General features: G+C 49.5%; 1 protein-coding gene across 3 annotated transcripts; it reads right to left on the bottom strand.

The window, feature by feature from the left end:
* Nucleotides 1–399: 399 nt before the first annotated feature.
* LOC143782944 (GPI-anchor transamidase component GPAA1-like) lies at nucleotides 400–27,920 on the bottom strand. 3 transcript variants are annotated; one of them, XM_077270958.1, is made up of 13 exons: nucleotides 27,825–27,920; nucleotides 22,679–22,768; nucleotides 20,610–20,789; nucleotides 19,533–19,644; nucleotides 19,300–19,447; nucleotides 18,538–18,639; nucleotides 13,988–14,184; nucleotides 13,596–13,792; nucleotides 5,002–5,155; nucleotides 3,413–3,484; nucleotides 3,126–3,322; nucleotides 1,417–1,587; nucleotides 400–1,090 (listed from the first exon to the last, which is right to left on the bottom strand). In XM_077270958.1, exons 2-13 carry the CDS (start codon nucleotides 22,750–22,752, stop codon nucleotides 847–849), a joined length of 1,848 nt encoding a protein of 615 aa, XP_077127073.1. In that variant the 5' UTR covers nucleotides 22,753–22,768; nucleotides 27,825–27,920; the 3' UTR covers nucleotides 400–846. The 3 variants fall into 3 exon arrangements, with proteins under 3 accessions (XP_077127073.1, XP_077127074.1, XP_077127075.1); XM_077270959.1 differs by having other exon boundaries at nucleotides 27,709–27,844; XM_077270960.1 differs by having other exon boundaries at nucleotides 27,669–27,835.

Here is a 27,920-nt window from a genome sequence, read left to right as displayed (position 1 = left end):
GTCAGTATTATAGTAGTTATATTCTTGTACATAGGGGCAGTATTATAGTAGTTTTATTCTTGTACATAGGGGCAGTATCATAGTAGTTATATTCTTGTACATAGGAGCAGTATTATAGTAGTTTTATTCTTGTACATAGGGGCAGTATCATAGTAGTTATATTCTTGTACATAGGGGGCAATATTATAGTAGTTATATTCTTGTACATAGGAGCAGTATTACAGTAGTTTTATTCTTGTACATAGGGGCAGTATTATAGTAGTTATATTGTTGTACATAGGGGCAGTATTATAGTAGTTATATTGTTGTACATAGGGGCAGTATTATAGTAGTTATATTCTTACATATAGGGGCACAGTATTATAGTAATTATATCCTTGTACATAACATAACTCTTTTAAAAAATTATGTACTTTTATTCATGTTTTTATTATTATTATGCCACATACATTAGGAGTTGTAGGAGTTTTACTCTTGTGGTAAAACCTGCTGCTCCTGAACAATTTGTATCCATCCGCAGCTTTGTCATCACTGCACCACATCACTTGGGAGCCATGTTCCTGAAGTTGGTTTACAGTAGAAAGTTTGAAACTTATTCCCATATAGGAACAAAAAAAAGTCCAGTAGTCGGTAAAATGTCTCATGCATCATATGAAGGCTCCGTCACTTTTTAAAAAGTTGCAGTAAATAATTCCAGTTTCTCCAGATCGCTCCTGTCTGACCCAAGCCGCCACCACCTCCAGCACCAGACCACGTCACTGCCTTCAGATGGGTCTGTCTCACTCAGAATGACCTTGACGTCCTCTCTTAGAGCAATTTGTAACAGAGAACTAAAACCAAAATCCGCTATTTCCAGAAAACCACGTTCCACAGTTGTAGCCAGCAGGGGTACACGAAGAAGGCAATGAAAGGGAAGAGGAGTGATCCGTAGAGGTAGTGGTCCAGGATGCCCCCCGCAATGGCCTGGAGGAAGAGCTGCCAGCATTCCAGGAGAGTCACTGGGTACTCAATCAGCTCCCGGTACAAGAAGATGCTGCCCAGAAGAGTGGTGGCCGGCGTGACCAGGACCAGCAGCCCCGCGAAAAGGAGCCTGGAAACAGAACAGACATGACCAGCGAAATAAATGCAAAACAGGGGAAAAAAGCTGTCAGTCTGAAGCAGCTCAAAAGTCACCAGACACCTCTAGAGCTGCCCTCACAATTCTGCCTTTTTTTTTTTAGCTTATAGCAGATTTCAGTATTGCAGCTATAATAGTGTAGCTAAAAAAAAAAAAAAGTATACAGGAAGCAAAAAGTAAGGATGTTCAGGCTCAGGCCATACCAGGAGAACAGCAGATGTATGAATGCAGCTCCGGATGCAATTAGATCAGGACAAGACAAGTCATTTGGAGATTTATTATTTGCAGGAAGAACTTACTTGGGTCCGACGGGCTGGATGATGGCGGCCACTGGCACAATGGTGACGGCCAGGATGAACCCCAGGGAGAAGTTAATGACGGCGATACAGCCCAGCTGGACGGCTAGATACAGGAGGGAGATGAGCTTCAGCATCATCCAGCCTTGGTCCGAGCCGGCCCCCGTCAGGACCCTGTGGGACAGAGACAGGTGCGGCTTTATTAGGGAGTTGCACACTAGTCGCTCACCATATGAAGATAAAACCATCTCCAGCGTCTCCTACAAGTCCGACCCACTAACCTCTTCCCACAACATCAATGTTCACGCGAGAGAGATACCGTGTTCATTTTCCCTTCCCCAGAGCCGTATTCGGGGCTGGTTTATTGCGAGACGAGTTGTCGTTTAGAAAGACCCCATTCACTTTACCATATAATGGACTGAAAAACGGGAAAATCGGTAACACCTAAAAATGGCAATTATCACACTGTTGTTGTTTTTCCTGTAGTGTTAATTTGAGATTTTTTACAGAACAGACTTTTCCTGATGCGGCGATACTGAATATTATCATCTTATTATTTTAATTTCTTTAATTTTAACTGGGAAAATTGGGGGCGATTCAAAATGTCAGTGGTTCCCAAATCAAATTTATATGCTGTTTTTATTTTTATGTTTTACGGGTTTTGAAAAATATGTATAAAAAAAAAAATTATTCAACCAAAAAGTTGGTTTGTGTCGCCATAGCGCACTTATAATTATATATATTCATATTTTTTATCGCTATTTATTCTATTTGTTGGGTCGGTGTATGAACAATTTTTTTTTTTTTTAAGATCTCCTTGTGGGCTGAATAGTTCTTTAAAGGCGTATTCCCATCTCCAAGATCCGATCCCTATATGCAGTAGGTGTAATAATATTAGCAAATACTTACAATTAGAAATGTAGTATAGTTCTTCTTATAAGCTATGCCAATTACCCCATGTGCAAGGCATTATAGTAGCTTAGGTATCCATGGTTACGACTGCTCATATAGTGACAGATAGCTCAGTGGTCGTAACCATGGATACTAAGCTACTACAATGTGTGCACATGGGGAAAGCAACATAGCTAATCAGAAAAACTATACATTACTAACTGAAGGAATTTGCTAATAATATTATTACACCTACTACATATTGAAGTAGGATCTTGGAGATGGGAAAATTCTTTTAAGTTCGGACCTTTGCAGACACGTCAAACCAAATACTGTACATAATACCCGAGCCTGCTCCATACATTGGGACCCGGACGTACTACCAAAGGGTTAAAAAGCCCTAGAACATTACTGCAGGGCACCCACCTACAGGAGGCGCCAGACAGTTTATCCCACAGCCCAAATGTCTACACGTTCAATTTTATGCACATAAGAAGAACTTTTACAACTTTCTAATAAACTTTGTGCCTGGTTTTCTCACCATTTGCGAGATCCCTGCTTGCTTTTAGTAAATGGAAACACGCAGGCCTCCAAGGTGTCCTGACCCCGGCTCTACAGCGAGGACAGGGGGACTGGGTGTGTTTGAGCCTGATCGCTTCCATTCCTCACCAGCAAGCAGAGATCTTGATCTTTTTCGGCCCTCAAACATCAAACAGTTTTTCTGACGGATTTCAGATGCTGCAAACTTCTTGGGACTTCTCTACCAGTCTCATCAACACAGATGGACGATCCCTCCGACACGTGCGGATCCGGCCTCGTACCTGTGCGTGTTATGGGGCAGCGCCAATCCTGCCACGTATATAGCAATGGCGATCAACACCACCGCCTCAGACTCCGACACCGGGAAGTGGTCGGTGGCCATCTCCTGGCTCAGCACAGGGATGTAGTACAGGCTGAGCCCCGTGGCGTGGCAGATCACGATGGGGGTCGCCAGCTGCAGGATGCTGGGTCTGCCCGCCTACAACACAAGTGACACAGACGATCAGTCCGGGCTGGGGAACTGCGGCCCCCCGGGAATATCATAGGAATGGAGGGAATATATACGAACCGTGTCACCGTCTCCAGCTCCGTCCTCGCTCGTCGTCTCTGTCCGGCTCAGCTTAATCCACAGATCCAGCGCGTGAGGACAAAGTCAAGGATCATTTAAGAGATAAATTCTTACACTCCAGTCACAACCAAAGCTGCATTCACAGTTCTGATGATTCCCTGTAAGATCTGATTAATGCTGCTCACTGCTGCCCCGTCTGTTGTGTTATCCCAGGGTCATTGTGACACAATGAGACTGTTAGGCTACTTTCACACTGGCGTTTTTTGTCCTCCGTCGCAATGCGTCGTTTTGGACAAAAAACGCATCCTGCAAAAGTGCTTGCAGGATGCGTTTTTTCTCCATTGACTTGCATTAGCGACGCATTGCCACACGTTGCATCCGTCGTGCAACGGATGCGTTGTGCTTTGGCGGACCGTCGGCACAAAAAAAGCTACATGTAACGTTTTTTGCTGCCGACGGTCCGCTTTTTCCGACCGCGCATGCGCGGCCGGAACTCCGCCCCCACCTCCCCGCACCTCATAATGGGGCGGCGGATGCGCTGGAAAAATGCATCCGCTGCCCCCGTTGTGCGGCGTATACAACGCTAGCGTCGGTAACCTCGGCCCGACGCACTGCGACGGGCCGAGCCCAACGCTAGTGTGAAAGAAGCCTTACTGGGGACAGATGGCGGTCTATTAGCGCTGTCTGATACATTTCCTGTTCAGAGCCAATGGCATTTTGCGTGCAGCTCTGGATGTGACTGGAGGATGACAACGCAGGATCCATTGGAGAGAAGTAAATTATGTCAATTTGGATAAAACTGTTAAATGTTGGGGGTCTGGTTTGTTAAATGGCAGCTCCCCAGGTATAAAACAGATGATAGATTTATTTTTTATTACTTTGGAATTGAGAAAAATGAGGGTTACAAATGTTTTAATTTTCTATATTCTTTAAAAATATTTTTCAACTAATTATCAATATTTTTTTTTATCCCCTTAGGGGACTTGAACCTGAGAACATATATACGAACAGATATACTATATACTGCAATATAGGGAACATTAATGGTCTCATATGTAGCCCAGACACAGGTAGGTGACAAATATGGCGATGATGTGAGTCTTCCGTTGGCCCCCGGCTGCCATTACTACCCATCAGTACCCTGTTTTGATGGAGGTCGCTGTGTACCAGCAAAGAAACCATATAAATGTCGCTGTCAAAGATTGATGTAAATGAGTAAACAGCAGCGATAGGGGCTGGCTTCATTTGCAGCCGTTGGAGATCGGTGCTGGATATTTTTCCTTTTTTGTCCACGTTTTCTTTTTCACTTTGATTTTTTTTTTCATTTTTTACCGCTAGGGGGCGCCATCTACATACAAATAAGTACAATTCCCATTGAAGTCAATGCTGTAAACATGTGTACACCAGCTCCCTCTAGTGGTGGCTAATTATCATTGCACTGTTCTGCTGAGGGACAAAGAACGTCTATCAGGAAAGATTGAGTGAGTGCAGCCATCACCCGGTAATGTCCGAGCTCAGCATCAGAGCACTATGGGGGGCGGGAAATAAAGCAACCATTACCGTACACACGGCATTGCAGTTTAGGATATTCGGAGGATGAGAATGAGGATGATGAAGCCAATGGCCGGCATGTAGATCCCGATAGACACGAATCTGGAGAGGGAAGGAAGCAGGTAGAAGAAGTAGGACTGGTGCAGCCGCTCTGACAGGTTATTCAGTTTACGGAACATTCCTTCAATAGTCCTGGGAATAAAAAGAAAGGAAACAGTTCAGGTCCAGGATTGTTTGGCTCCCCCTAGAGGACGCTTGATGGAGTGCACAGTCACAGAAGCGGTATTATTATCATTTATATAGCACCATTAATTCCATGGTGCTGTACATGGGACGGGGTTACATCAGAATACAAATATCACTTACAGTAAACAAAACTACCAATGACAGACTGATACAGAGGGGAGATGACCCTGCCCTTGTGGGCTTACATTCTACAGGATTGTGGGGAAGGAGACAGTAGGTCGGGGGTTGCAGTAGCTCCGATGGTGTTGAGGTGGCCGTGTGGTCATTACAGGCTGTAAGCTTTCCTGGAAAGATGGGTTTTCAGGTTCCGTTTGAAGGATCCAAATGTGGTGGATAACCGGACATGTTGGGGCACTGAATTCCAGAGGATGGGTGATATTCGGGAGAAGTCTTGGAGGCGATTGGGTGAGGAGCGAATAAGTGTGGAGGAGAGAAGGAGGTCTTGGGAGGACCGGAGATTACGCGAGGGAAGATATTGAGAGATTAGTTTGGAAATATACAGAGGAGAAAGGTTATGGATGGCTTTGTAGATCAGTGTTAGTAGTTTAAACTGGATACGCTGAGAAATTGGGAGCCAGTGAAGGGATTTGTAAAGAGGGGAAGCAGGAGTGTAGCGAGGAGAGAGATTAATTAGTCGGGGAGCAGAGTTAAGGATGGACTGGAGGGGTGCGAGAGTGTTAGAAGGTAGGCCACAAAGGAGGATGTTGCAGTAGTCGAGGCGAGAGATGATTAGGGCATGCACATGCATTTTGGTAGAGTGAGGGTTGAGGAAAGGACGGATTCTGGAAATATTTTTGAGCTGGAGGCGACAGGAGGTGGTGAGAGCTTGGATGTGCGGTTTAAAGGACAGGGCAGAGTCAAGAGTTACTCCGAGGCAGTGGATTACCGGGACGGGGGAAAGTGTGAATTCATTTATTGTGATAGATAGATCAGGTAGGGAAGATACGTCAGATGGAGGAAATAGGGATTTTTGTGTACGCACCGTAAAATCCTTTTCTCCGAGCCATTCATTGGGGGACACAGACCGTGGGTGTATGCTGCTGCCACTAGGAGGCTGACACTAAGTGATACAAAGAAAGTTAGCTCCTCCCCTGCAGTATACACCCTCCTGCTGGCTCTCAGCTAACCAGTTCGGTGCAAAAGCAGGAGATCAATAACAACATATGAGCGTATAGCATGTCATATTATATATGAGAGTATAGCATGTCAGATTATAAAACAAGCATAAGCTAATAACAATGCATGCGGACTGGACGAATCCGCAAGCTTGCAGGCGTGCTTTGCCGATGCCTGGTGCCTAGAACCCTCGATAGACAGGGAAATAGGCTGACATCTAACACGGAAGGACTCCTGGATGGTGAAACGAATCCACCAGGCTAACATGGCCGATAAAATGGATAAACCCTTCCTGTAAACGTCTTCCTAAGCAGGAAGCCCAAATAAAGCGTCCAACCTTCGGAAGGACGCCGTCCTCGAGACGTACCTACTCAGAGCACTCACTTCGTCCAGAATATGGGGAACTCATTCCATCTTGTGGACTGGTGCCGAAAGAGATGAGGGAAGAACGATGCCCTCATAACAGTAGTAATACAATACCACCTTCGTAACAAGGGACGGGGATGGCCTGAGGACAACCTTGCCTTGAAGGTAATAAGGGAAAAAAGTCTGAAAGAACAGAGCAGCTAGCTCCGAAGACTCGTCGGGATGAGGATATCGCAGAGAAAGAAAAAGGGTGACCTTCCCTGATAGTAAAGTCTATCCGGATCAAAAGGAGTCTCCTGTAAGACTCCTAGGACCATTATGGTCCCAAAGATCTAACGGTATGCGATAGGGAAGAACCACATGTGAAAAACTCCTGCGAGGAAGTCCCTACTTGCAGTTTTGTTGCAATAAGGCGGAAAGATACTAGCTCCGCAAACAAAAAAACTGACGTGATCAGTGCAGATCACTGGGGTCCTTTCTGCTTCCGAAAGGCTTTCGGAAGTAGTGGAAGGGGAGTTATGGAAACTGGTACCACAGAAGAACCAGAGCATGCAGTGCGATGGCTCTTGGATCTCGAGGCCGAACCACGAACTCGAGTACATTGGCGTTCAGTCTGGAAGCCATCCGATCTACAACTGGAGATCTCCAGTGAAGGCAGATCTAATGGAAGACTTCCGGGTGAAGTTCCCACTCACTTGAGGCGGAACCCTGACGGCTGAATATGTTTACCGCCCAGAGTTCTACACCTGGGATGTCATGCCGAGATCACCCAATGATAGATCTCGGCCCATCAGAGAATGTGAGGTACCTCAGCCATGGCGCCTGACCGTGGGTACCTGCTAGATGATTGACGTATGGCACAGCCGTGGCATTATCCAATTGAATTCGGATGGGGTGACCCGCTAGAAGGCAGCGGACCTGCTGTAGGACTACCGTTCGGATCTCCAGAGCAATGATCGGGAGAAGACTGGCATTGGTAGTTACTAATAACCATTGAACTGGGAGAAAGGCCCTGGATGAAGAAGGAGCTCAGAGACTAATCGTCTGAAAGTCTGTTTGACTTGCTGAAAACGAGCGGAGTGAAGGAACCTGCTTCCATTGTCGTCACCATTTTTCCTCAGAACCCTCCTAGCAAATCGAATGAAATGAGGGGATGAGTGATCAAGTGCGTGAGCTCCCTGTTGAAGGGCCATGACCTTGTCTCAAGGGAGAATTACCATCCTTCTAGAAGTGTGCAGGATCATCCTCAAAAAGGATATCTGATGGAAATGAGGAGAACTTGTCTACGTTTAGCTGCCAGCCCAGGTTAGGGTATCGCAAGTGATATAGATGACTCCGCTTAGTCCTGGAAGAGCGGCTAGACAGTCGACCAAACAGGGCAGGACGACCACTCCTCTAGGGTGCAAGAGGAACATGACAGCCGCTATGACCCTTGCGAACACTCTGGGTGCGGTAGCAAGGCAGAAGGACAAGGTCGTGACTTGAAAATGCTGTTCGCGAATGGAAAAGCAAAGGAATTTTTGAAGAGGGGAAAAATAGGAATGTGAGGGTAAGCCTCCCGAATGTCGATGGATGCCAAAAACTGCACCTTTTTCTGTTGAAGTAATGGCTGAGCGAAGGAAATCCATCCGAAGGAGGAGGACCTTGTCAAAGGTTGTTAGAAGTTTGAGGTCCAGGATCGGTCTTACTTTTCCTTCCCCTTTTATGGAACCAAGATCCCTTAGACTGTCCTGGACAACCCTTCCACTGCTGGTTGGGTCTGTAGGAAACATACCATCCTTTGTTAGTCTCCCGCTCAAAAGATTTGATTGGCCAGTTGTACTGTCTTCTGGAAAAGGTTACTGGTGTGAATCAAAGTAGTTAAGGTCTCCAGCCAGGACACCATTGCTCTAGCAATCCATGCGGCGGCTAGGGAGGGTAGAGTGCTGAACCCAAAGCCGCAACGAACCAGATTTGCTATCTGACAGTCCGTGGTATTTTTAATTGATGATACATCGGGCAGGGATACTGGTAGGTATACCACAGGAGATTCTACCCGGTTAATTTGCCAAGTGGCAGAATGCGACGCTGCATCCAGCAGGTCAGTCTCTTGCCATCGCCGCTCTCTTTTGATGGTGCAGAGTTAAAAATTAGGAACCCTCGATCCACCATCCTCTTAACAGGGAAGTGGAGAGGGATCATCCGCCTTCTTGCATCATCTGCTAAATAGTGATCATGCAGAGGGGGTTGTTCGGACACCAAAAAGGCTGCCTCTGTACATCCACAGAGTTCAGGTCTCTGGGTGGACAAGGCTGGTTGTCTGGCATTAGGCCTGGATGCACAAGAGGATACATGGAGGCGACACTCCGTGTGCTCGTCTGTTGATGGTGTGGGGAGATTGGTGCCCTTTAAAGGACTCGTTGCCCTTAAAAATCAGACCAGGCATGGCATCCCCCATAGAGGCTTCTGTCCAGTGAATCGCTTATCCGGACTGGATGGCAAATGCTCTACAAGGGAGTTTAGTCTCCTTATGAGGGACACTGCGTAGTCTAGAGCAGAACCAGAGTCTTCGTCAATGTACAGAGATTGGTTGATGATATAAATAGGCGCGTTCATCCTTTTCTGAAGCTCTGGCAAGTCCAGGTCCAAGGCAATATCCGATCCATATTCAGAGTCTTGTTGTCATCAAATCATAGGTGAGGGATCAGGAAATGAAAACTTTCGTTTTCCAGATGCCTGTACGTTTCTAGAATACTTGCGGCCCCTGCTAGCCGACGGCTCCCATGTAGGAGAGGGACCATGTATATCGGTCCTGCGAGCACTCCGAGCCACAGAGGGTTCACAGAGGGATTCAATCTCTTGGTCAGAGAAACCATGGATTGCGGTCAGTGACGAAGTCTACTGAGGGAACTAGGTACTCTGGGATAAACTGGGATCAGCGGCGGAGGGCTCCTGAGCTCATTTAGGGTGACCGGCTTCGGATTGGTCATGTGCCTTTAAGACCAGGGAATACTGGTCATGTGCCTTTTAGACCAGGGAATACTGGTCGTGTGCCTTTAAGACCAGGGAATACTGGTCATGTGCCTTTAAGACCAGGGAATACTGGTCATGTGCCTTTAAGACCAGGGAATACTGGTCATGTCATGTTGCAGAGTCGTTGTGCCCCTTTAATGCAAAGTCGTCGCCCATGTGCGAGCCGGCCGGGTGGACCAAGATGGCCACTTGGAGTTGCAGAGGTGATAAAATCTCGAAGAGAGCGAGAAGCTCCAATTCGGGGGGGCGGAGCCACAGGCACGATGTGGGTGGAGCCTCGAGACTTCCATGAATAGGCCCAAGCCGGGGCCTAAATTTCTGCAGCCAGCGGGAGCAATACCAGCGGTAGAAGTGAGGGGCGTTGTAGTGGCTGAGAAAACTGAGCGCTTCCGTGCCAGGTGAGAAGCGCCAGAAAAGTGGGCAGAGCCGCCTTAGGGCGCCATAGTGCGCTTCCGGGGTGCGGCCTACACATTGGCCGAAGCTGGGGGCTAAATTTTTGCAGCCAGCCGGAGCGTTACCTCAGGGAGGTGGGCCACAGGGAAGCCTGAGACTGCCTGTCAGCATGTGAATATCCCGCTGCAGAGGCCCATCGCTGACTGGATCCACTCACCATCGGTGCGCGTCCCAGCATGGAGCCGCCGCGCATGACTGCAGGTCAGGTATTGCAGCGTAGACCTTTGTTAGGGAGGTGGAGAGGAACCGTCCGCCTCCTTGTGCCATCTGCTTTAACAGTGGTGGGACAGTGGGGGCTGCTCGGACGCCAAAGAGAGGGGCCTCTGTGCATCCACGGAGTTCAGCCCCCGGGTGGACAGGGCCAGTTGTCCGGCATTAGGCCTGGCTGCAGAAGAGAATACGTGGAGGCGACACTCCATGTGCTCGTCTGTTGATGGTGCGGGGAGATCGGTGCCCTTGAAGGGGCCCGTCGCCCCTAAGAATCAGCCCAGGCGTGGCACGTAGCAGGAGAGGATACGGAGAGGCGATACTCTCCGTGCTCGCCTGTTGATGGTTCGGGGAGATCGAAACCTTGAAAGGATCCGTTACCCCATTCGCCAGTGGAAAAAATAAAATAAAAAATGTAAAAGGTAAAAATAAAATAAACAGTTTGGGGTCTGAATAGCAGACCCGTCCGTGTGCCTCCTACGGACACTAAGCAAGAACTGGTTAGCTGAGAGCCAGCAGGAGGGTGTATACTGCAGGGGAGGAGCGAACTTTCTTTGTATCACTTAGTGTCAGCCTCCTAGTGGCAGCAGCATACACCCACGGTCTGTGTCCCCTAATGAGGCGAAGGAGAAAGATAATCGTTCAGTTTTGTCCACATTGAGCTTGAGGAAGCGAGAGGAGAAGGAGGATATGGCTGATAGACACTCTGGGATTCTGGAGAGCAGAGAGGTGACATCTGGGCCAGAGAGGTAGATCTGAGTGTCATTGGCATATAGATGGTACTGGAAGCCATAGGACCTTATGAGTTGTCCCAGGCCAACGGTATAGATTGAGAAGAGAAGAGGTCCTAGGACTGAGCCTTGAGGGACACCAACAGAGAGGGGGAGAGATGAAGAGGTTGTATGGGAGTAGGAAACACTAAATGTGCGGTTGGTGAGTTATGAGGAGATCCAGGATAGGGCGAGGTCTTTGACACCAAAGGAAGAGAGGATCTGTAGTAGGAGGCAGTGGTCAACTGTGTCGAAGGCAAAGGACAGGTCTAGGAGGAGGAGTATAGAGAATTGTCTGTTAGCTTTGGCTGTAAGTCGTTCGTAAGTTTGGTCAGGGCAGTCTCAGTGGAGTGGTGGGGACAGAAGCCAGATTGTAGGCTGTAGAAGAGTTAGATGCAAAGTGAGAGGAAAGTTCAGCGTGGACGTGCTGCTCAAGGAGTTTGGAAGCAAATGAGAGCAAAGATATGGGGCGATAGCTGGACATAGCGCTTGGGTCAAGGGATGGCTGTTTGAGGATAGGTGTGATTGTGGCATGCTTGGAAGCAGAGGGGAAGGTACCAGAAGTTAATGATAGATTGAAGAGATGGGTTAGGGATGGGATTAGTGTAGTGGTAAGGTTGGGGAGGAGATGGGATGGGGTCAAGTGCACAAGTGGTGAGGTGTGATTTGGAGAGAAGATGAGCAAGCTGTCCTGCAGTGATTTTGGAGAGGGAGGTTATGTTGTTTGGGCATTGGTCTGGCATACAAAGGGGTTGTGGTGGTCGGACAACAAAGACGCCTTGTTTGGCCGATCTTATTTTTGAAGTGTGTGGCAAAGTCCTCAGCAAACATTAGGTATGTCGGAGGGGGCAATGGGAGCGGAGGAGGGAGTTAAAGGTGTTGAACAACTGTTTGGGGTTGTGGGATAAGGAAGATACGAGGGTTGTGCGGTAGGCCTGTTTAGCAGAGGTGAGCGCTGATTTGATTGCGAGTGTTGCTTGTTTGAGTGCAGTGAAATCATGTTGCGAATGTGTTTTCTTCCAACGCCGTTCTGCAATTCTGGATACTTGCGGAAGCTTTTTAGTGATGTTATTGTGCCAGGGTTGTCTATTGATTTGTCGCACTCTGTTATGCATGACAGGGGCGACCGAGTCGATGGCTGATGCCATATTGGCAATGTAGAAATTAGTGTCAGTGTCGTGGAGTGAAGCTATGGAGGACAGCGGTAGAATAGAGTCAGAGTGTGCGAGGGTCTAGATGTGCGAGGTTTCTGCGGGGGTGCGCATGATGCTGGACATGGGTGACAGGTGAGGTGGACAGGGATGAGAAAGTGAGTAGATGGTGGTCGGATAGAGGGAGAGGGGAAATGGTGAAGTTAGATAGAGAGCAGAGACGAGTGAAGACCAGGTCTAATTCTCCGGTCCTCCCAAGACCTCCTTCTCTCCTCCATGCTTATTCGCTCCTCACCCAATCGCCTCCAAGACTTCTCCCGAATATCCCCCATCATCTGGAATTCTGTGTCCCCACACATCCGGTTATCCACCAGATTTGGATCCTTCAAAAGAAACCTGAAAACCCACCTCTTCAAAGAAGCTTACAACCTGTAATGACCACACGGCCACCTCAACACCATCGGAGCTACTGCAACCCCGACCTACTGTCTCCTTCCCCATAATCCTGTAGAATGTAAGCCAACAAGGACAGGGTCCCCTTCAATCTGTACCAGTCTGTCATTGTTAGTTTTGTTTACTGTAAGTGATATTTGTATTCTGATGTAACCCCCTTCTCATGTACAGCACCATGGAATTAATGGTGCTATATAAATAAATAATAATAATAATGTGTGTCCGTCTGTGTGGGTGGCTGAGGAGGACCACTGAGTAAGTCCAAAAGATGAAGTAAGGGACAGGAGTTTGGAGGCTGCTGACTGGTGGGTGTCAATGGGGATGTTGAAGTCACCCATGATGATGGTGGGAATGTCAGCAGACAGAAAGTGAAGGAGCCAGGTGGAGAATTGGTCAATAAAGGCAGTGGTCGGGCCCAGAGGTCGGTATATGACGGCCGCTTGGAGGCTGGAGGGAGAGTAGATGCGGACAGAGTGGACTTCAAAAGAGGGGAGGATAAGGGAGGGTAGAGGTGGGATTGGGTTAAAGGTACATTTGGAATAAAGGAGAAGTCCCACTCATCCAAGTCTGTTGCCAGGACGAGGAGTGTGGGTGAAGTGGAGGCCACCGTAACATAGTGCAGCAGTACTAGAAGAGTGACGTTACTAACCCCCCATGTGCAGTACTAGAAGAGTGAGGTTACTGACCCCCCATGTGCAGAACTAGAGGAGTGACGTTACTGACCCCCCCCCATGTGCAGTACTAGAACAGAGACGTTACTGACCCCCCATGTGCAGTACTAGAAAAGTGACGTTACTGACCCCCCCCCCCCCATGTGCAGTACCAGTACCTTACATGACCAGATTCTCCTTCACTTACTCTCCGATGGTGACCATCTCGTATTTGTACTGGCGGAAGCTGTTGATGCCGCGCAGGGTGATGGCTTCGATGTGGTAGCGGAGGAAGAGGCCGTGGTCTCCCTGAGGTCGGCCGGAGCCTTGCTTCAGAACCATGAGCAGCATTGTGTGCAGGTTGTGCAGGTATCCAGGGAAGGTGTCATAGTCACTGCGCTGCAGCTGATCAACGAGAAGGAAGCAGTGACAGCAGAGGAAAAGAACGCTGGAGGGGAGGGGGCGCCGCACTTCACACAAACGCCGGAGGGAAAGAGGGCGCTGCACTACACACATTCACTATGTATATAGTGTGTAGTGTGTGTAAGTTAGTGATGCCTAGAAAGTATAGAGAGCAGCACCGGCCTCACTGTGCCTCACCTTGCCCTGTATGGTGCACAGCAGCTGGTTCTTCTGGCAGAACGCTAGGAACAGGTTAACCATATCCAGGTTGGGCAGCTGCCCGTTCAGCCCTTCCACAACCACATCAAAGCTGGTGATGACGTCGCTGCTGATCTCTAGGGACAAGGCAGCCTGGATGGCTCCCGCTCGTCCCATCATCACTGACGACTCTATGTCTGTAAAGTGCAAAGAACACACAGTGCAATGCTCAGGACAGCCACTAGATGGCACCAGAAGAATGCAAGGAGCTCACCACCCAGCACTAGTGGGGCATTCACACTGCACAGGTCAGACGGGCGCCCCTTCTACACAGAGGTTCAGGTCCAATATTGCTAATAAGTTAGGTACACGACAGCGCCTCATACATGAAGGGTAATTCAGCATTTACATGTGGACCTGCAGCACTACAAGACCCAGCCAGCCAGATATAAGTGGAAACAATACACAAGGAATGATCGGATGATTGCTGTGGGTCCGTAATAACTAATATAGGAATGGATCGGGATGCCCACCCCCATAACATCCCCAAACAGCGGTTATCATGGCGAGGCGGCCTCTTCTCCGGGTTTATATGAATATATAAAACTATCAATAAGAAAAAGTTCTTCGACCTTCTAAACAGGGCTGTGGAGTCGGAGTCGTGGAGTCGGAGTTAGTTTTGGTTGAAGTGGGTAGAAATGTACCGACTCCAGCTTTAAAAAAAATGTATTAATATTTAATAATTGAACTTTCATATGAATTTTATAAATGTTACTCAAATATATATGTTCTACCAAACTATGAACAACAGTGATAAGCAGTTCTGCTGGAGATAGAGACATTTCTTAAGGCCCCGTCTCACATAGCGAGATCGCTAGCGAGATCGCTGCTGAGTCACAAGTTTTGTGACGCAACAGCGACCTCAGTAGCGATCTCGCTATGTGTGACACGTAGCAGCGACCAGGCCCCTGCTGCGAGATCGCTGGTCGTGTCGGAATGGCCTGGACCGTTTTTTGGTCGTTGAGGTCCCGCTGACATCGCTGAATCGGTGTGTGTGACACCGATCCAGCGATGTCTTCACTGGTAACCAGGGTAAACATCGGGTTACTAAGCGCAGGGCCGCGCTTAGTAACCCGATGTTTACCCTGGTTACCAGCATAAATGTAAAAAAAACCAAACACTACATACTCACCATCTGTTGCCCGTCAGGTCCCTTGGCGTCTGCTTCCTGCTCTGAGTGCCGCCGTAAAGTGAGAGCGCAGCAGTGACGTCACCGCTGCGCTCTGCTCTCACTGTACGGCGGCTCAGTCAGAGCAGGAAGCAGACGCCAAGGGACCTGACGGGCAACAGATGGTGAGTATGTACTGTTTGTTTTTTTTTACATTTACGCTGGTAACCAGGGTAAACATCGGGTTACTAAGCGCGGCCCTGCGCTTAGTAACCCGATGTTTACCCTGGTTACCCGGGTGCTGCAGGGGGACTTCGGCATCGTTGAAGACAGTTTCAACGATGCCGAAGTCGTTCCCCTGATCGTTGGTCGCTGGAGAGAGCTGTCTGTGTGACAGCTCCCCAGCGACCACATAGCGACCACACAGCGACGCTGCAGCGATCAGCATCGTTGTCTGTATCGCTGCAGCGTCGCTGTGTGAGACGGGGCCTTTACTTCTTGTGTGTCACTGTTCTCCACTGCCCTTATCTAATCTTATACTTGGTTAACCTCATGCTGCCCCAACCCCCCTACTTACAATGTATGAAAGTGAAAATGTGTTGCAAATTCTTAGTAGTAAAGCTCCTCCTCTAGACTAGATGTTTACTAGGTGTGCATCTTCCAAGCATCTCACAGCTGCTACTCAGAAGAGGAAGACTGTAAGAAGTATTATCCTTTCAACAAACTTCGCACAGTTAACTGTGAAAACATGAGAAATAACAGTATTACTGACCACTATATCAGTTGTACGACCTGGCAATAATTTTGTACAATTCTTTTTAGGAAAAACAATTGTCATTTGGATTGTGAATGCAGAATTAAAAACCTGAGAATGTCAAAGAAGCGTCACATTAAATCAGCTGTATTTGAACATTTCACCATCACTCAAGATAGAAAACATTAATGTCTGTCAGTGTATGACAAATGATCCAGACGAAAACAAATGCTGTGAAGCCAAGATCAGTGCATATTCAGGCAAAGGGAAAAATGCTCCTACCAGAGCTTCTAATCTAAAGAGACATTTACAGCGCTTTCATCCAGAAGTACTGAAAGCAGTGGATGAGAAAGACTGCATCCAAACCAATGAACCAGTGCCCAGCTCTTCCAGCCAAACAAAGGAGCAGAGAACTTTGCAGCCATCAGTTGCAAGATATTTTGTCAGTGACAAAGTTACTGTGACAATGACCTACATTTAAAAAACAGATCATAGAGCTTGTTGTAAAGGATAATGTGCCTATTTCATTATTTTCACGACCAGCTTTTATGTGTCTGAATGGGGAAATGGCCCGCAAGCTTGGTGTTTCTCTGGAGAGAGAGAGTATTAGAACATTAGTAATCGAAGAAGCTTTTAAACAAAAGGAAGAACTTAAAAAAACTCTCAAGGGACGCTTTCCGTTTCTTAAAATGGATGCCTGCACATGTCACAGAGTGAACTATTTTGCCATCAATGTCCGATTTGTTTGTGACAAAAATGAAATAGTTACCAAGACATTGGCAGTATAAGACACCAAAGCTCATCACACCAGTGAGTTTCTCCAGGTCTTGGTGGAAAAGGTTCTGCAAGACTATGAACTTAAAGAGCAAGTTCTTTCTGTCGTAACTGACAATGCTTCAAATATGATAAGCACTATTAAGCTAATGAAAGAGTAATGATGGTGACCAGCAGCTAGAAGAACATTCTGGGTCCACAGACACAGAGAAATAGAGGAACACAGTATTGTAACTGAGGAGCAAACTGAAGTTGCTTCAGATGAACAGCAACATGATAGTTTAGATGATCTTGTTGAACCTGTGTCAATACGTTCTTTCATTCATCACATGCGCTGTGTTGTGGATACGCTACAGCTGGCTATAAGAGACAGTCTGCAAGAAGGACATGCTGCTGCACTGATTGGTAAGGTGAGAAAATTGGCTACTGTTGCCAGAACCCCTAAAGTTGACTCAATTTTGAAGAGACGTGCTGGAAACGGGGCAATTATTGATCAAGCCACACGATGGGGCAGTACTTACTTAATGATTCAGCGCTTGGTTGAACTGAAAACCTTTCTTGTAGACATGGCTAACCCTCAACTGACGCTAAATGAAAGTCAGTGGAATCAGGTGACTGAGCTGGAAAAATTGCTAGAGCACCCATTTACAGTGACTAAAAAATGACAAGCAGAGGACTTAACTCCAGGCATTTTCTTAAAGGAGTGGAAGAACCTGATGTTTCGCCTGTCCCAAAGAGGAGGGTTAATTGCAAGTGGCATTGCTACATCAATGAAACGGAGAGAGGAGCTACTATTACAAAATAACATTCTTTTGGCAGCTGTTTATATAGACCCAATGCATCGGATTCTTCTAGATGATCAACAGCTAACTAAAGAAAAAGAAGCTCTGTTTGAAATAGCAGTAAGGATGAAAGGGTTGCAGAACAGTCAGGAGGAACAAGAAGAATTTGGTCGTCCTGCCACATCTTCACCCTCATCAACTGATGAAGAATTTAATTTCGAAAAATATTTGGATCACAAGGACCGTGCAAAGCGTTCCCGCATAGAAGAGTCATCCCCATCAAAGAACACAGCCAGTACATTTCAGCAGAATTTTTCATGTGCACTAAAAGAAATTGAGAAATTTGACCGTTCATCAAAAACAACAGGGCAACAAGCGATTCCTCTGTATCCTGACATTGTCAGAGATGTTGCCCGAGTGGTTACTGCTTTGCCACCAACCCAAGTTAGCGTAGAGAGGTTGTTCTCTGCTCTCAAAATAATTAGATCAGATTTGAGGGCATCCATGAAGGAGGATCTGACAGAGGCAATACTTTTTCTGAGGACAAATTTATAGATTTCTTCTTATTAACTGCATAACAGTGTTTATTGCATATATACTTACAAGAGTTTAGAAAAGTTTATAAAAGTTATTTGCTATATTCCAATTGTATTCTAATAAATATAGTTTTTGCTCTAAGTGGTCTGATTACTTATATGATGATGAGAAACTGAATAAGCACGATGTTAATATTTTACAACAGTAAATTTATTGTTACGAATTGGCCATTTATAAAGGAGTCGGAGTCGGAACCTGATAAAATCCAGGAGTCGGAGTCGCAACTGTGGCTTACCGACTCCACAGCCCTGCTTCTAAAATATTAATTTTCTTTGCAATCATCTCACTTTTAAGATGTCAGAGTGTTGTCAGTGAATGGAAACATTCTGGCTAAACAATAAAAAATCCATCCAGACGAGACACCATTCACAGCTGAGGATTCGTTACAATTGGGTAAACTCTCTGATACATAGAAACAAATTATCAGCACGGAGAAGATATTGAGGGGCAATAGGGGGGTGTGGGGCTCTCGTACCGGTCACGTTGACGTCGTGGTAGCCCTCCAGCCAGGCCTCCATGCCGATCAGGTCGTGCTCGTTCACCAGGAAGATGATGTCCTTCGCCCAGTAGATCTGACCTGCGAGTGCAAGGGACCAGAGTCACAAGTGTATTACCATTTACCATACGTGCCCCTAAAGGGTGCGCCAGGACGCATCAGGGTGTAAATGTTGCCTGTCATTATAGGAAAGTGTACCACTGCATTGTGCCTGATCGGAGGGGGTCTGGGTCCAGAGACCCTCACCTATCAGTCACAACAGCGCTCAGTAGTAAATGTAGGGGTTCTTACACAGCCGTGTGTGCACAGAACGGTGTTTTCAGTGATCGGTGGGGGGTCTCAGGACCCGGACCCCAACTTATCAGAAACAGTATGCAGTGACTGCAATATAAAAAATAAAAACTACTTTTACAATACGACATTTACAAATAGAACTTCTAGAGTGAACACCAAAAAGTTTTTAAAACAATCGAGAAGGCAAAAGGCAAAAGTGCAGAAATTCAGCAGCTGCCCCCCCACTCCCAAAAAAGTGATCAGTCGCATGTACCCAAAGCTGTACTAATAACATCAGCTCGGAACTCAGAAACCAAACCCTCACATGGCTCCATCAACAGAAAAATTAAGAGCCGCATAAGAACATTAGAAAAGTCGGGGGACCTCTGTGCTTGTTCAGGGGTCTTAGAGGACCCCGGGGCTGCCACATACAGGCATTATAACGCAGCCCCTCTCCGGTGGTCTCACCTCGGAAGTAGGAAGCCAGCGCCAGTAGCAGCCCCACCGCCTGGTTGTTGTTCTGGCCCTCGCTGCAGGGGACGCTGAGCACCAGGGACTCGGTACTGGCGGCACGGGGGGCCCGCAGGATGCCGTATACGTTGGTGCCTTTCACCATCTGACAACAGAAGTAGAGGATAAGATTACTGCAGGCGCCTTCCCCGCCGTCCGGACGCAGCTGTATCCCCCCCGTATACACATACGTAGCGCTCCGTGGACTCGTCAGGGAACGGCAGGTTCCGGACAAAGCTCTGAGTGTAAACCTCCAGCCCGATCCCACGCATCGTCCTCTCCAGCCAGGCGACAGGAGAACCCCTGCGCAGAAAGCAGACGAGCGTTAGCGGTCACCCTGCTCCAAGCACTGATCGCCTCCTGCGCTGATGGTTTGTTACAATGTGGCAGTGCAGTAACAGCCTGGATTGCAGCCCAGGGGGACTGGATAGGACTGTAACAAACCCACCCTCAGATGTGACACATCTTGCATCTGATTTAGATCTACGTAACAAAATGTCAGCAAGCAGAGATATTGAAAATCGTGAGAAGCTTCACCGCAGACAATATTACATTATGTATTATCTGTAAACAGCCGGGATGGGAGTCCACTCTGATAGCCCCCCGGCCCACACTCTGATCCCTTCCCCCCCAGTCCACACTCTGATCCCTTCCCCCCCCACCGGTCCACACTCTGATCTCTCCCCTCCACCGGTCCACACTCTGATCTCTCCCCCCACCGGTCCACACTCTGATCCCTCCCCCCATAGGTCCACACTCCGATCCCTGCCTCCACCGGTCCACACTCCGATCCCTCTCCCCCCCAGTCCACACTCTGATTCCCCAGTCCACACTCTGATCCCTCTCCCCCCCCGTCCACTCTCTGATCCCTCTACCCCGCAGTCCACACTCTGATCCCTCCCCCACCACCGGTCCAAACTCTGATCTGATCCCTTCCCCCCCAACCGGTCCACACTCCGATCCCTCCCCACCCACCGGTCCACATTCCGATCCCTCCCCACCCACCGGTCCACATTCCGATCCCCCTTTCCCCCTGTCCATACTCTGATCCCTCTCCCCACTCTGATCCCTCCCTCCACCGATGCACACTCTGATCCCCCCCAGTCCGCACTCTGATCCCCCCCTGTCCACACTCTGATCCCTCTCCCCACGGTCCACACTCTGATCCCCGAGTCGCAGCAGGATGTCGGGTGTGTGCTGTGGGCGCAGCTCTGATGCGGTGACCTGTGTGCCGTCAGCAGAGAGCGGCAGAGGATCTCGTCACTCACCCGGCTGACTTCTTGTGTGCGGCGAATTCTCGGGCGTAGGACAGCGCTTTCTCCCCGTTCATGAACTTCTCGTCCACCATGGTGGAGCCCATGGAGTTCTCTGATATATAGGAGCGCAGTGTAAACGGCTGGAAAGCCAAACCCAGGAACCAGCCGAGCCCGATCAGGTAGCTGATGATGCTGTGGGGGGAGGGGGGCACAGAATTATGAGAGACCCCTGATATAGCAAGAACCCTTCATTGAAGGAGGCCCCCGACAGACCACCATAGAAAGAGTGGAAAAGCACAATGCTCTGATCGCTCCCTCTCTCTCTCCCCCAGCGTTTCGGTCTCCCCAAGAGTTTCGGTCTCCCTCTCTCTCGCAGCATTTCGGTCTCCCTCTCTCTATCCCCCAGCATTTCGGTCTCTCTCTCTCCCAGCGTTTCGGTCTCCCTCTCTCTCCCCCAGCGTTTCGGTCTCCCTCTCTCTCTGCCCCAGCGTTTCGGTCTCCCTCTCTCTCTGCCCCAGCGTTTCGGTCTCCCTCTCTCTCTGCCCCTGCGTTTCGGTCTCCCTCTCTCGGCCCCAGCTTTTCGGACTCCCTCTCTCCCCCAGCTTTTCGGTCTCCCTCTCTCTCTCCCCCAGCGTTTCGTTCTCCCTCTCTCTCTCCCAGCGTTTCGGTCTCCCTCTCTCTCTCCCCCAGCGTTTTGGTCTCTCCCCCAGAGTTTCGATCACCCTCTCTCTCTCCCCCAGCGTTTCGGTCTCCCTCTCTCTCTCCCCCAGCGTTTCGGTCTCTCCCCCAGAGTTTCGGTCTCCCTCTCTCCCCCCCAGCTTTTTGGTCTCCCTCTCTCTCTCTCTCCCCCAGCTTTTTGGTATCCCTCTCTCTCTCCCAGCGCTTCGGTCTCCCTCTCTCTCTCTCTCTCCCCAGCGTTTCGGTCTCTCCTCCAGAGTTTCGGTCTCCCTCTCTCTCCCCCAGAGTTTTGGCCTCCCTCTCTCTCTCTCCCCCAGCGTTTCGGTCTCCCTCTCTCTCTCCCCCAGCGTTTCGGTCTCCCTCCCTCTCTCTCTCTCTCCCCCAGCGTTTCGGTCTCCCTCTCTCTGCCCCAGCGTTTCGGTCTTCCTCCCTCTCTCTCTGCCCCAGCGTTTCGTCTCCCTCTCTGTCTGCCCCAGAGTTTCGGTCTCCCTCTCTCTCTGTCCCAGCGTTTCGGTCTCCCTCTCTCTCTGTCCCAGCGTTTCGGTCTCCCTCTCTCTCTGCTCCAGCGTTTCGGTCTCCCTCTCTCTCTGCCCCAGCGTTTCGGTCTCCCTCTCTCTCTGCCCCAGCGTTTCGGTCTCCCTCTCTCTCTCTGCCCCAGCGTTTCGGTCTCCCTCTCTCTCTGCCCCAGCGTTTCGGTCTCCCTCTCTCTCTGCCCCAGCGTTTCGGTCGCCCTCTCTCTCTCTGCCCCAGCGTTTCGGTCTCCCTCTCTCTCTGCCCCAGCATTTCGGTCTCCCTCTCTCTCTGCCCCAGCGTTTCGGTCTCCCTCTCTCTCTGCCCCAGCGTTTCGGTCTCCCTCTCTCTCTCTCCCCCAGCGTTTCGGTCTCTCCCCCAGAGTTTCGGTCTCTCCCCCAGAGTTTCGGTCTCTCCCCCAGCGTTTCGGTCTCTCCCCCAGCGTTTCGGTCTCTCCCCCAGCGTTTCGGTCTCTCCCCCAGCGTTTCGGTCTCTCCCCCAGCGTTTCGGTCTCTCCCCCAGAGTTTCGGTCTCTCCCCCAGAGTTTCGGTCTCCCTCTCTCTCCCCCAGCTTTTTGGTCTCCCTCTCTCTCTTTCCCCCAGCTTTTTGATCTCCCTCTCTCTCTCTCTCCCAGCGTTTCGGTCTCCCTCTCTCTCTGCCACAGCGTTCGGTCTCCCTCTCTCTCTGCCCCAGCGTTTCGGTCTCCCTCTCTCTCTGCCCCAGCGTTTCGGTCTCCCTCTCTCTCTGCCCCAGCGTTTCGGTCTCCCTCTCTCTCTCTGCCCTGGCGTTTCGGTCTCCCACTCTCTCTACCCCAGGTTTCGGTCTCCCTCTCTCTCTCCCCCAGCTTTTCGGTTACCCTTCCCCCCCCCCCCGCACTCCGCTCACGCACTCACCAGAGCGGGGAGTTGAGCCGTGTGATGAGACGTGCCAGCGCCTGTCGCCGGTTCGGGTCGGAGAGGATGCCCATGGTGCCAGTCTGCTCCCTGTAATAAAATACAAAAGTGAAAGAAGCGGAGAAACGATAAGAAAAGAGGAGGACAGTGACCTCACCATTATAAGCGAACGTTTCAACACCCAGAGTGCTGGACTCAGGCGATGCTGGTATTACAGCCGGGGAGGGATAATAGAAGAATAAGGCTACGTGCACACGTTGAGCATTTGGCTTGCAGAAATTTCTTCATCTCTTGGCAACAAAAACGCAAGGTTTTGGTGCGTTTATGAATGCAGTTTTTTTAACAGTAAAGAATGCTTCAGGGTAATGGGATTAGGGCTTAGTGTCAGCAGCTGTCGCTGACACCAAGCCCTAGGAAACGAAGAGGTGTCAGACAGACAGCCTCATTACTAAACCAGTAAGTAATGTGTTAAATACACACACACAGTCACCAGCCTATGTAGGAGCATTAACAGAATGAACCTACATAGGTTGTAACCAAACAGCAACTGGCAGAAATCAGCGTGCATCGCGGTACCTGTTAATTTTTACAAAAAAAAGGGGTCCCCCGTAATTTTCATAACCAGCAGAGGGAAAGCCGACAGCTGATGTTAATAAAAGGTTCCCAGGCTATTAATATCAGCTAACAGCAGTTTGCTTAGCTTTTACTGACTAGGTTACAGGGGGACCCCATAAAAAAAATTGACGAAGGGACCCCCTATATTTAATAACCAGCAAAGGCTAGGCAGGCAGATGCAGGCTGATAGTAATAGCCTAGGAAGGGGCCATGGATATTGGCCTCCTCCCAGACTAAAAACGTCAGCTCTCAGCTGCCCAAGAAAAGGCGCATCTATAAGATGTGCCAAAACAGGCACTTAGGCTCACTCTTCCCACTTGCTCTGGTGCATTGGCAAGTGGGGTAATAGGGTTGGGGTTCTTGTCAGCTGTGGTGCCGAAAGTGAGAGCATCACTGATCAGATGATGAACTTGTGTGACCTCTCTCATGGCAGCTCAGCGCTATACACTATGGCAGTGATCACCTCCTGTCAGTCTGTAGCCGGCGGCCGGTTAGAGCGGTCACATCTCCTAATGTGACTGTTCTACAAGTGAGATCGCCATGGGACACTGGATTACGTGGACTACGGAGGACAGGAGACTATATGGTGGTTTATTATTTTTGATTGTTTACAGGAGACATTGGCATCGGGGATTTGTTGTTTTTTATTTGAATATGTATTTCATTATTTTACGGTTTTTTTTTTTTTTTTTTACTTCATCTCATCAGCTGACCCCTGTGACCTGCAGTAAGTTTTTTACCGCGGGTCACAGTAACACAGCTGTGGGGTCACGCAGACATCTGACCGCGTGAACCCACAGCACTCTGACTGACAGTAGCAATCTAACAGGTGGTAAGGTTACCGCCTCGCCGGTGTTTGCCACGCTGTAACACAGATGATAGGTGACAGCGAGGGAAACCCCACAGGAAGTCCGTAAAAACGCAAGCAGAAACTCAGCAAATCCACAAACATTTTTATACTTGAGTTTTTGCTGTGGATTTAACTGACTCAATTGAAGTCAATGGGTGAAAAACACTAAAAATCTGCACAAAGAATTGACATGCTGCAGCAAAAACGCACTGTAAATACTGAAAGGAAAATCCCTGTCATGTGCACAGCACTTTAGGAATCTCATTGAATTAGCTGGGATAAAGATTCCCTAGTGTTTTTGACCCGTTTCCGAGCAGAGAAAATGCACCATGTGCACACAGCCTAATACACTGGTGTGGAGGCCGCACACTATAACACCCAGCATGCTGAAATATCCACCGTCTCCTGACTCCAGCACGCTGGGGTGCTATAAAGTGCGGCCTCCACACCGGTGTATTAAAGGGAACCTGTCCCCCCCCCCCCCAGTCGTTTCAAACTAAAAGAGCCACCTTGTGCAGCCGTAATGCTGCATTCTGACAAGGTGGCTCATTTAGTTCTGGGTGCTGTAACTAGAGAAATAATCCGTTTTATAATTTGTCAGAAATACCTGGTCTTCAGTCAGGGAGGCCGGCGTTTCCCCCCTGCTTGAGACGCCACACAGCTGTCACTCACATCTTCTTGGCGCCGCCTCCTCCTCAGCGCTGTTTTGAAAATAGCCGGCGCCTGCTCTCTTTTCCCCCGCCTGGTGCAGGCGCAGTGAGCGCTGGCCGTCTGTCCTCATATGCAGCCCAGCTGACTGCGCCTGCGCGGCCGCCCTGCCTGTGAATCCCAGCCCCGCAATGTGAATAAATCATAAGTCACTGGGGGGCTGGGAATCACAGGCAGGGCGGCCGCGCAGGCGCAGTACAGGGGACTAAGGGGGAGACACTATAACGCACAGGGGGCGACACTATAACGTACAGGGGACTGAGGGAGGAGACACTATAACGTACAGGGGACTGAGACACTATAACGTACAGGGGGCTGAGGGGGAGACAGTATAACGTACAGGGGTCTGAGACACTATAACGTATAGGGGACTGAGGGGGGAGACACTATAACGTATAGGGGACTGAGGGGGAGACACTATAATGTACAGGGGTCTGAGGGGGAGACACTATAATGTACAGGCGTCTGAGACACTATAACGTACAGGGGACTGAGGGGGAGACACTATAACGTACAGGGGACTGAGGGGGGAGACACTAACGTACAGGGGTCTGAGACACTATAATGTACAGGCGTCTGAGACACTATAACGTATAGGGGCTGAGGGTGAGACACTATAACGTACAGGGGACTGAGGGGGAGACACTAACGTATAGGGGCTGAGGGAGGAGACACTATAACGTACAGGGGACTGAGGGGGAGACACTAACGTACAGGGGTCTGAGGGGGAGACACTATAACGTACAGGGGGCTGAGACACTAACGTACAGGGGTCTGAGGGGGAGACACTATAATGTACAGGCGTCTGAGACACTATAACGTACAGGGGACTGAGGGGGGAGACACTAACGTACAGGGGTCTGAGACACTATAATGTACAGGCGTCTGAGACACTATAACGTATAGGGGCTGAGGGGGAGACACTATAACGTACAGGGGACTGAGGGGGAGACACTAACGTACAGGGGCTGAGGGAGGAGACACTATAACGTACAGGGGACTGAGGGGGAGACACTAACGTACAGGGGTCTGAGGGGGAGACACTATAACGTACAGGGGGCTGAGACACTAACGTACAGGGGTCTGAGGGGGAGACACTATAACGTACAGGGGGCTGAGACACTATAACGTACAGGGGTCTGAGGGGGAGACACTATAACGTACAGGGGACTGAGGGGGGAGACACTAACGTACAGGGGTCTGAGGGGGAGACACTATAATGTACAGGCGTCTGAGACACTATAACGTACAGGGGACTGAGGGGGAGACACTATAACGTACAGGGGGCTGAGACACTAACGTACAGGGGTCTGAGGGGGAGACACTATAATGTACAGGCGTCTGAGACACTAACGTACAGGGGACTGAGGGGGGAGACACTAACGTACAGGGGTCTGAGACACTATAATGTACAGGCGTCTGAGACACTATAACGTATAGGGGCTGAGGGGGAGACACTATAACGTACAGGGGACTGAGGGGGAGACACTAACGTACAGGGGTCTGAGGGGGAGACACTATAATGTACAGGCGTCTGAGACACTATAACGTACAGGGGACTGAGGGGGAGACACTATAACGTACAGGGGACTGAGACACTATAACGTACAGGGGACTGAGGGGGGAGACACTAACGTACAGGGGTCTGAGGGGGAGACACTATAATGTACAGGCGTCTGAGACACTATAACGTACAGGGGACTGAGGGGGAGACACTATAACGTACAGGGGACTGAGGGGGGAGACACTAACGTACAGGGGTCTGAGGGGGAGACACTATAATGTACAGGCGTCTGAGACACTATAACGTACAGGGGACTGAGGGGGAGACACTATAACGTACAGGGGACTGAGACACTATAACGTACAGGGGACTGAGGGGGAGACACTAACGTACAGGGGTCTGAGGGGGAGACACTATAACGTACAGGGGGCTGAGACACTATAACGTACAGGGGTCTGAGGGGGGAGACACTAACGTACAGGGGTCTGAGGGGGAGACACTATAATGTACAGGCGTCTGAGACACTATAACGTACAGGGGACTGAGGGGGGAGACACTAACGTACAGGGGTCTGAGGGGGAGACACTATAACGTACAGGGGACTGAGGGGGACACACTATAACGTACAGGGGACTGAGACACTATAACGTACAGGGGACTGAGACACTATAACGTACAGGGGACTGAGACACTATAACGTATAGGGGCTGAGGGGGAGACACTATAACGTACAGGGGACTGAGGGGGGAGACACTAACGTACAGGGGTCTGAGGGGGAGACACTATAATGTACAGGCGTCTGAGACACTATAACGTACAGGGGACTGAGGGGGAGACACTATAACGTACAGGGGACTGAGACACTATAACGTACAGGGGACTGAGGGGGGAGACACTATAACGTACAGGGGGCTGAGACACTATAACGTACAGGGGTCTGAGGGGGGAGACACTAACGTACAGGGGTCTGAGGGGGAGACACTATAATGTACAGGCGTCTGAGACACTATAACGTACAGGGGACTGAGGGGGGAGACACTATAACGTACAGGGGTCTGAGGGGGGAGACACTAACGTACAGGGGTCTGAGGGGGAGACACTATAATGTACAGGCGTCTGAGACACTATAACGTACAGGGGACTGAGGGGGGAGACACTATAACGTACAGGGGACTCAGGGGGAGACACTATAACGTACAGGGGGCTGAGTCACTATAACGTACAGGGGCTGAGGGGGAGACACTAACGTACAGGGGGCTGAGGGGGAGACACTATAACGTACAGGTGATCAGAGCCATCAATAATGACATTACACAGGAGTCACTGATACACAGACATCACTGTCCCGGTCACCGTGTAACGTGCACACATCATACACCGCTCCTGGGGACTGTAATGTCCGGTCATCACACAGGTGCCGGATTATCACACGGACTCCACAGACCCCGGACCCTCCATGTCTCTCTCACCTCCTCAGTGTGCAGCTGCTGTCACTGCAGATTAAATTTCCGCATCATAGAGACCAGTAGAAAAAGACAGAGCGGCCATAAGTGGTGACCATGGAA

Source organism: Ranitomeya variabilis, chromosome 6, assembly GCF_051348905.1.
Source record: "Ranitomeya variabilis isolate aRanVar5 chromosome 6, aRanVar5.hap1, whole genome shotgun sequence".
Taxonomy (NCBI): domain Eukaryota; kingdom Metazoa; phylum Chordata; class Amphibia; order Anura; family Dendrobatidae; genus Ranitomeya; species Ranitomeya variabilis.
This window is presented reverse-complemented; position numbering and strand designations above follow the sequence as displayed.

Coding starts and splice junctions, on each gene's coding strand:
- LOC143782944 (XM_077270958.1), bottom strand. CDS start 22,752: ATGGGCATCCTCTCCGACCCGAACCGGCGACAGGCGCTGGCACGTCTC. Junction 20,790..22,678: donor CGGCTCAACTCCCCGCTCTG/GTGAGTGCGTGA, acceptor CTCCCCCCACAG/CATCATCAGCTACCTGATCG. Junction 3,323..3,412: donor GAGCTGGAGACGGTGACACG/GTTCGTATATAT, acceptor CTTGTGTTGTAG/GCGGGCAGACCCAGCATCCT.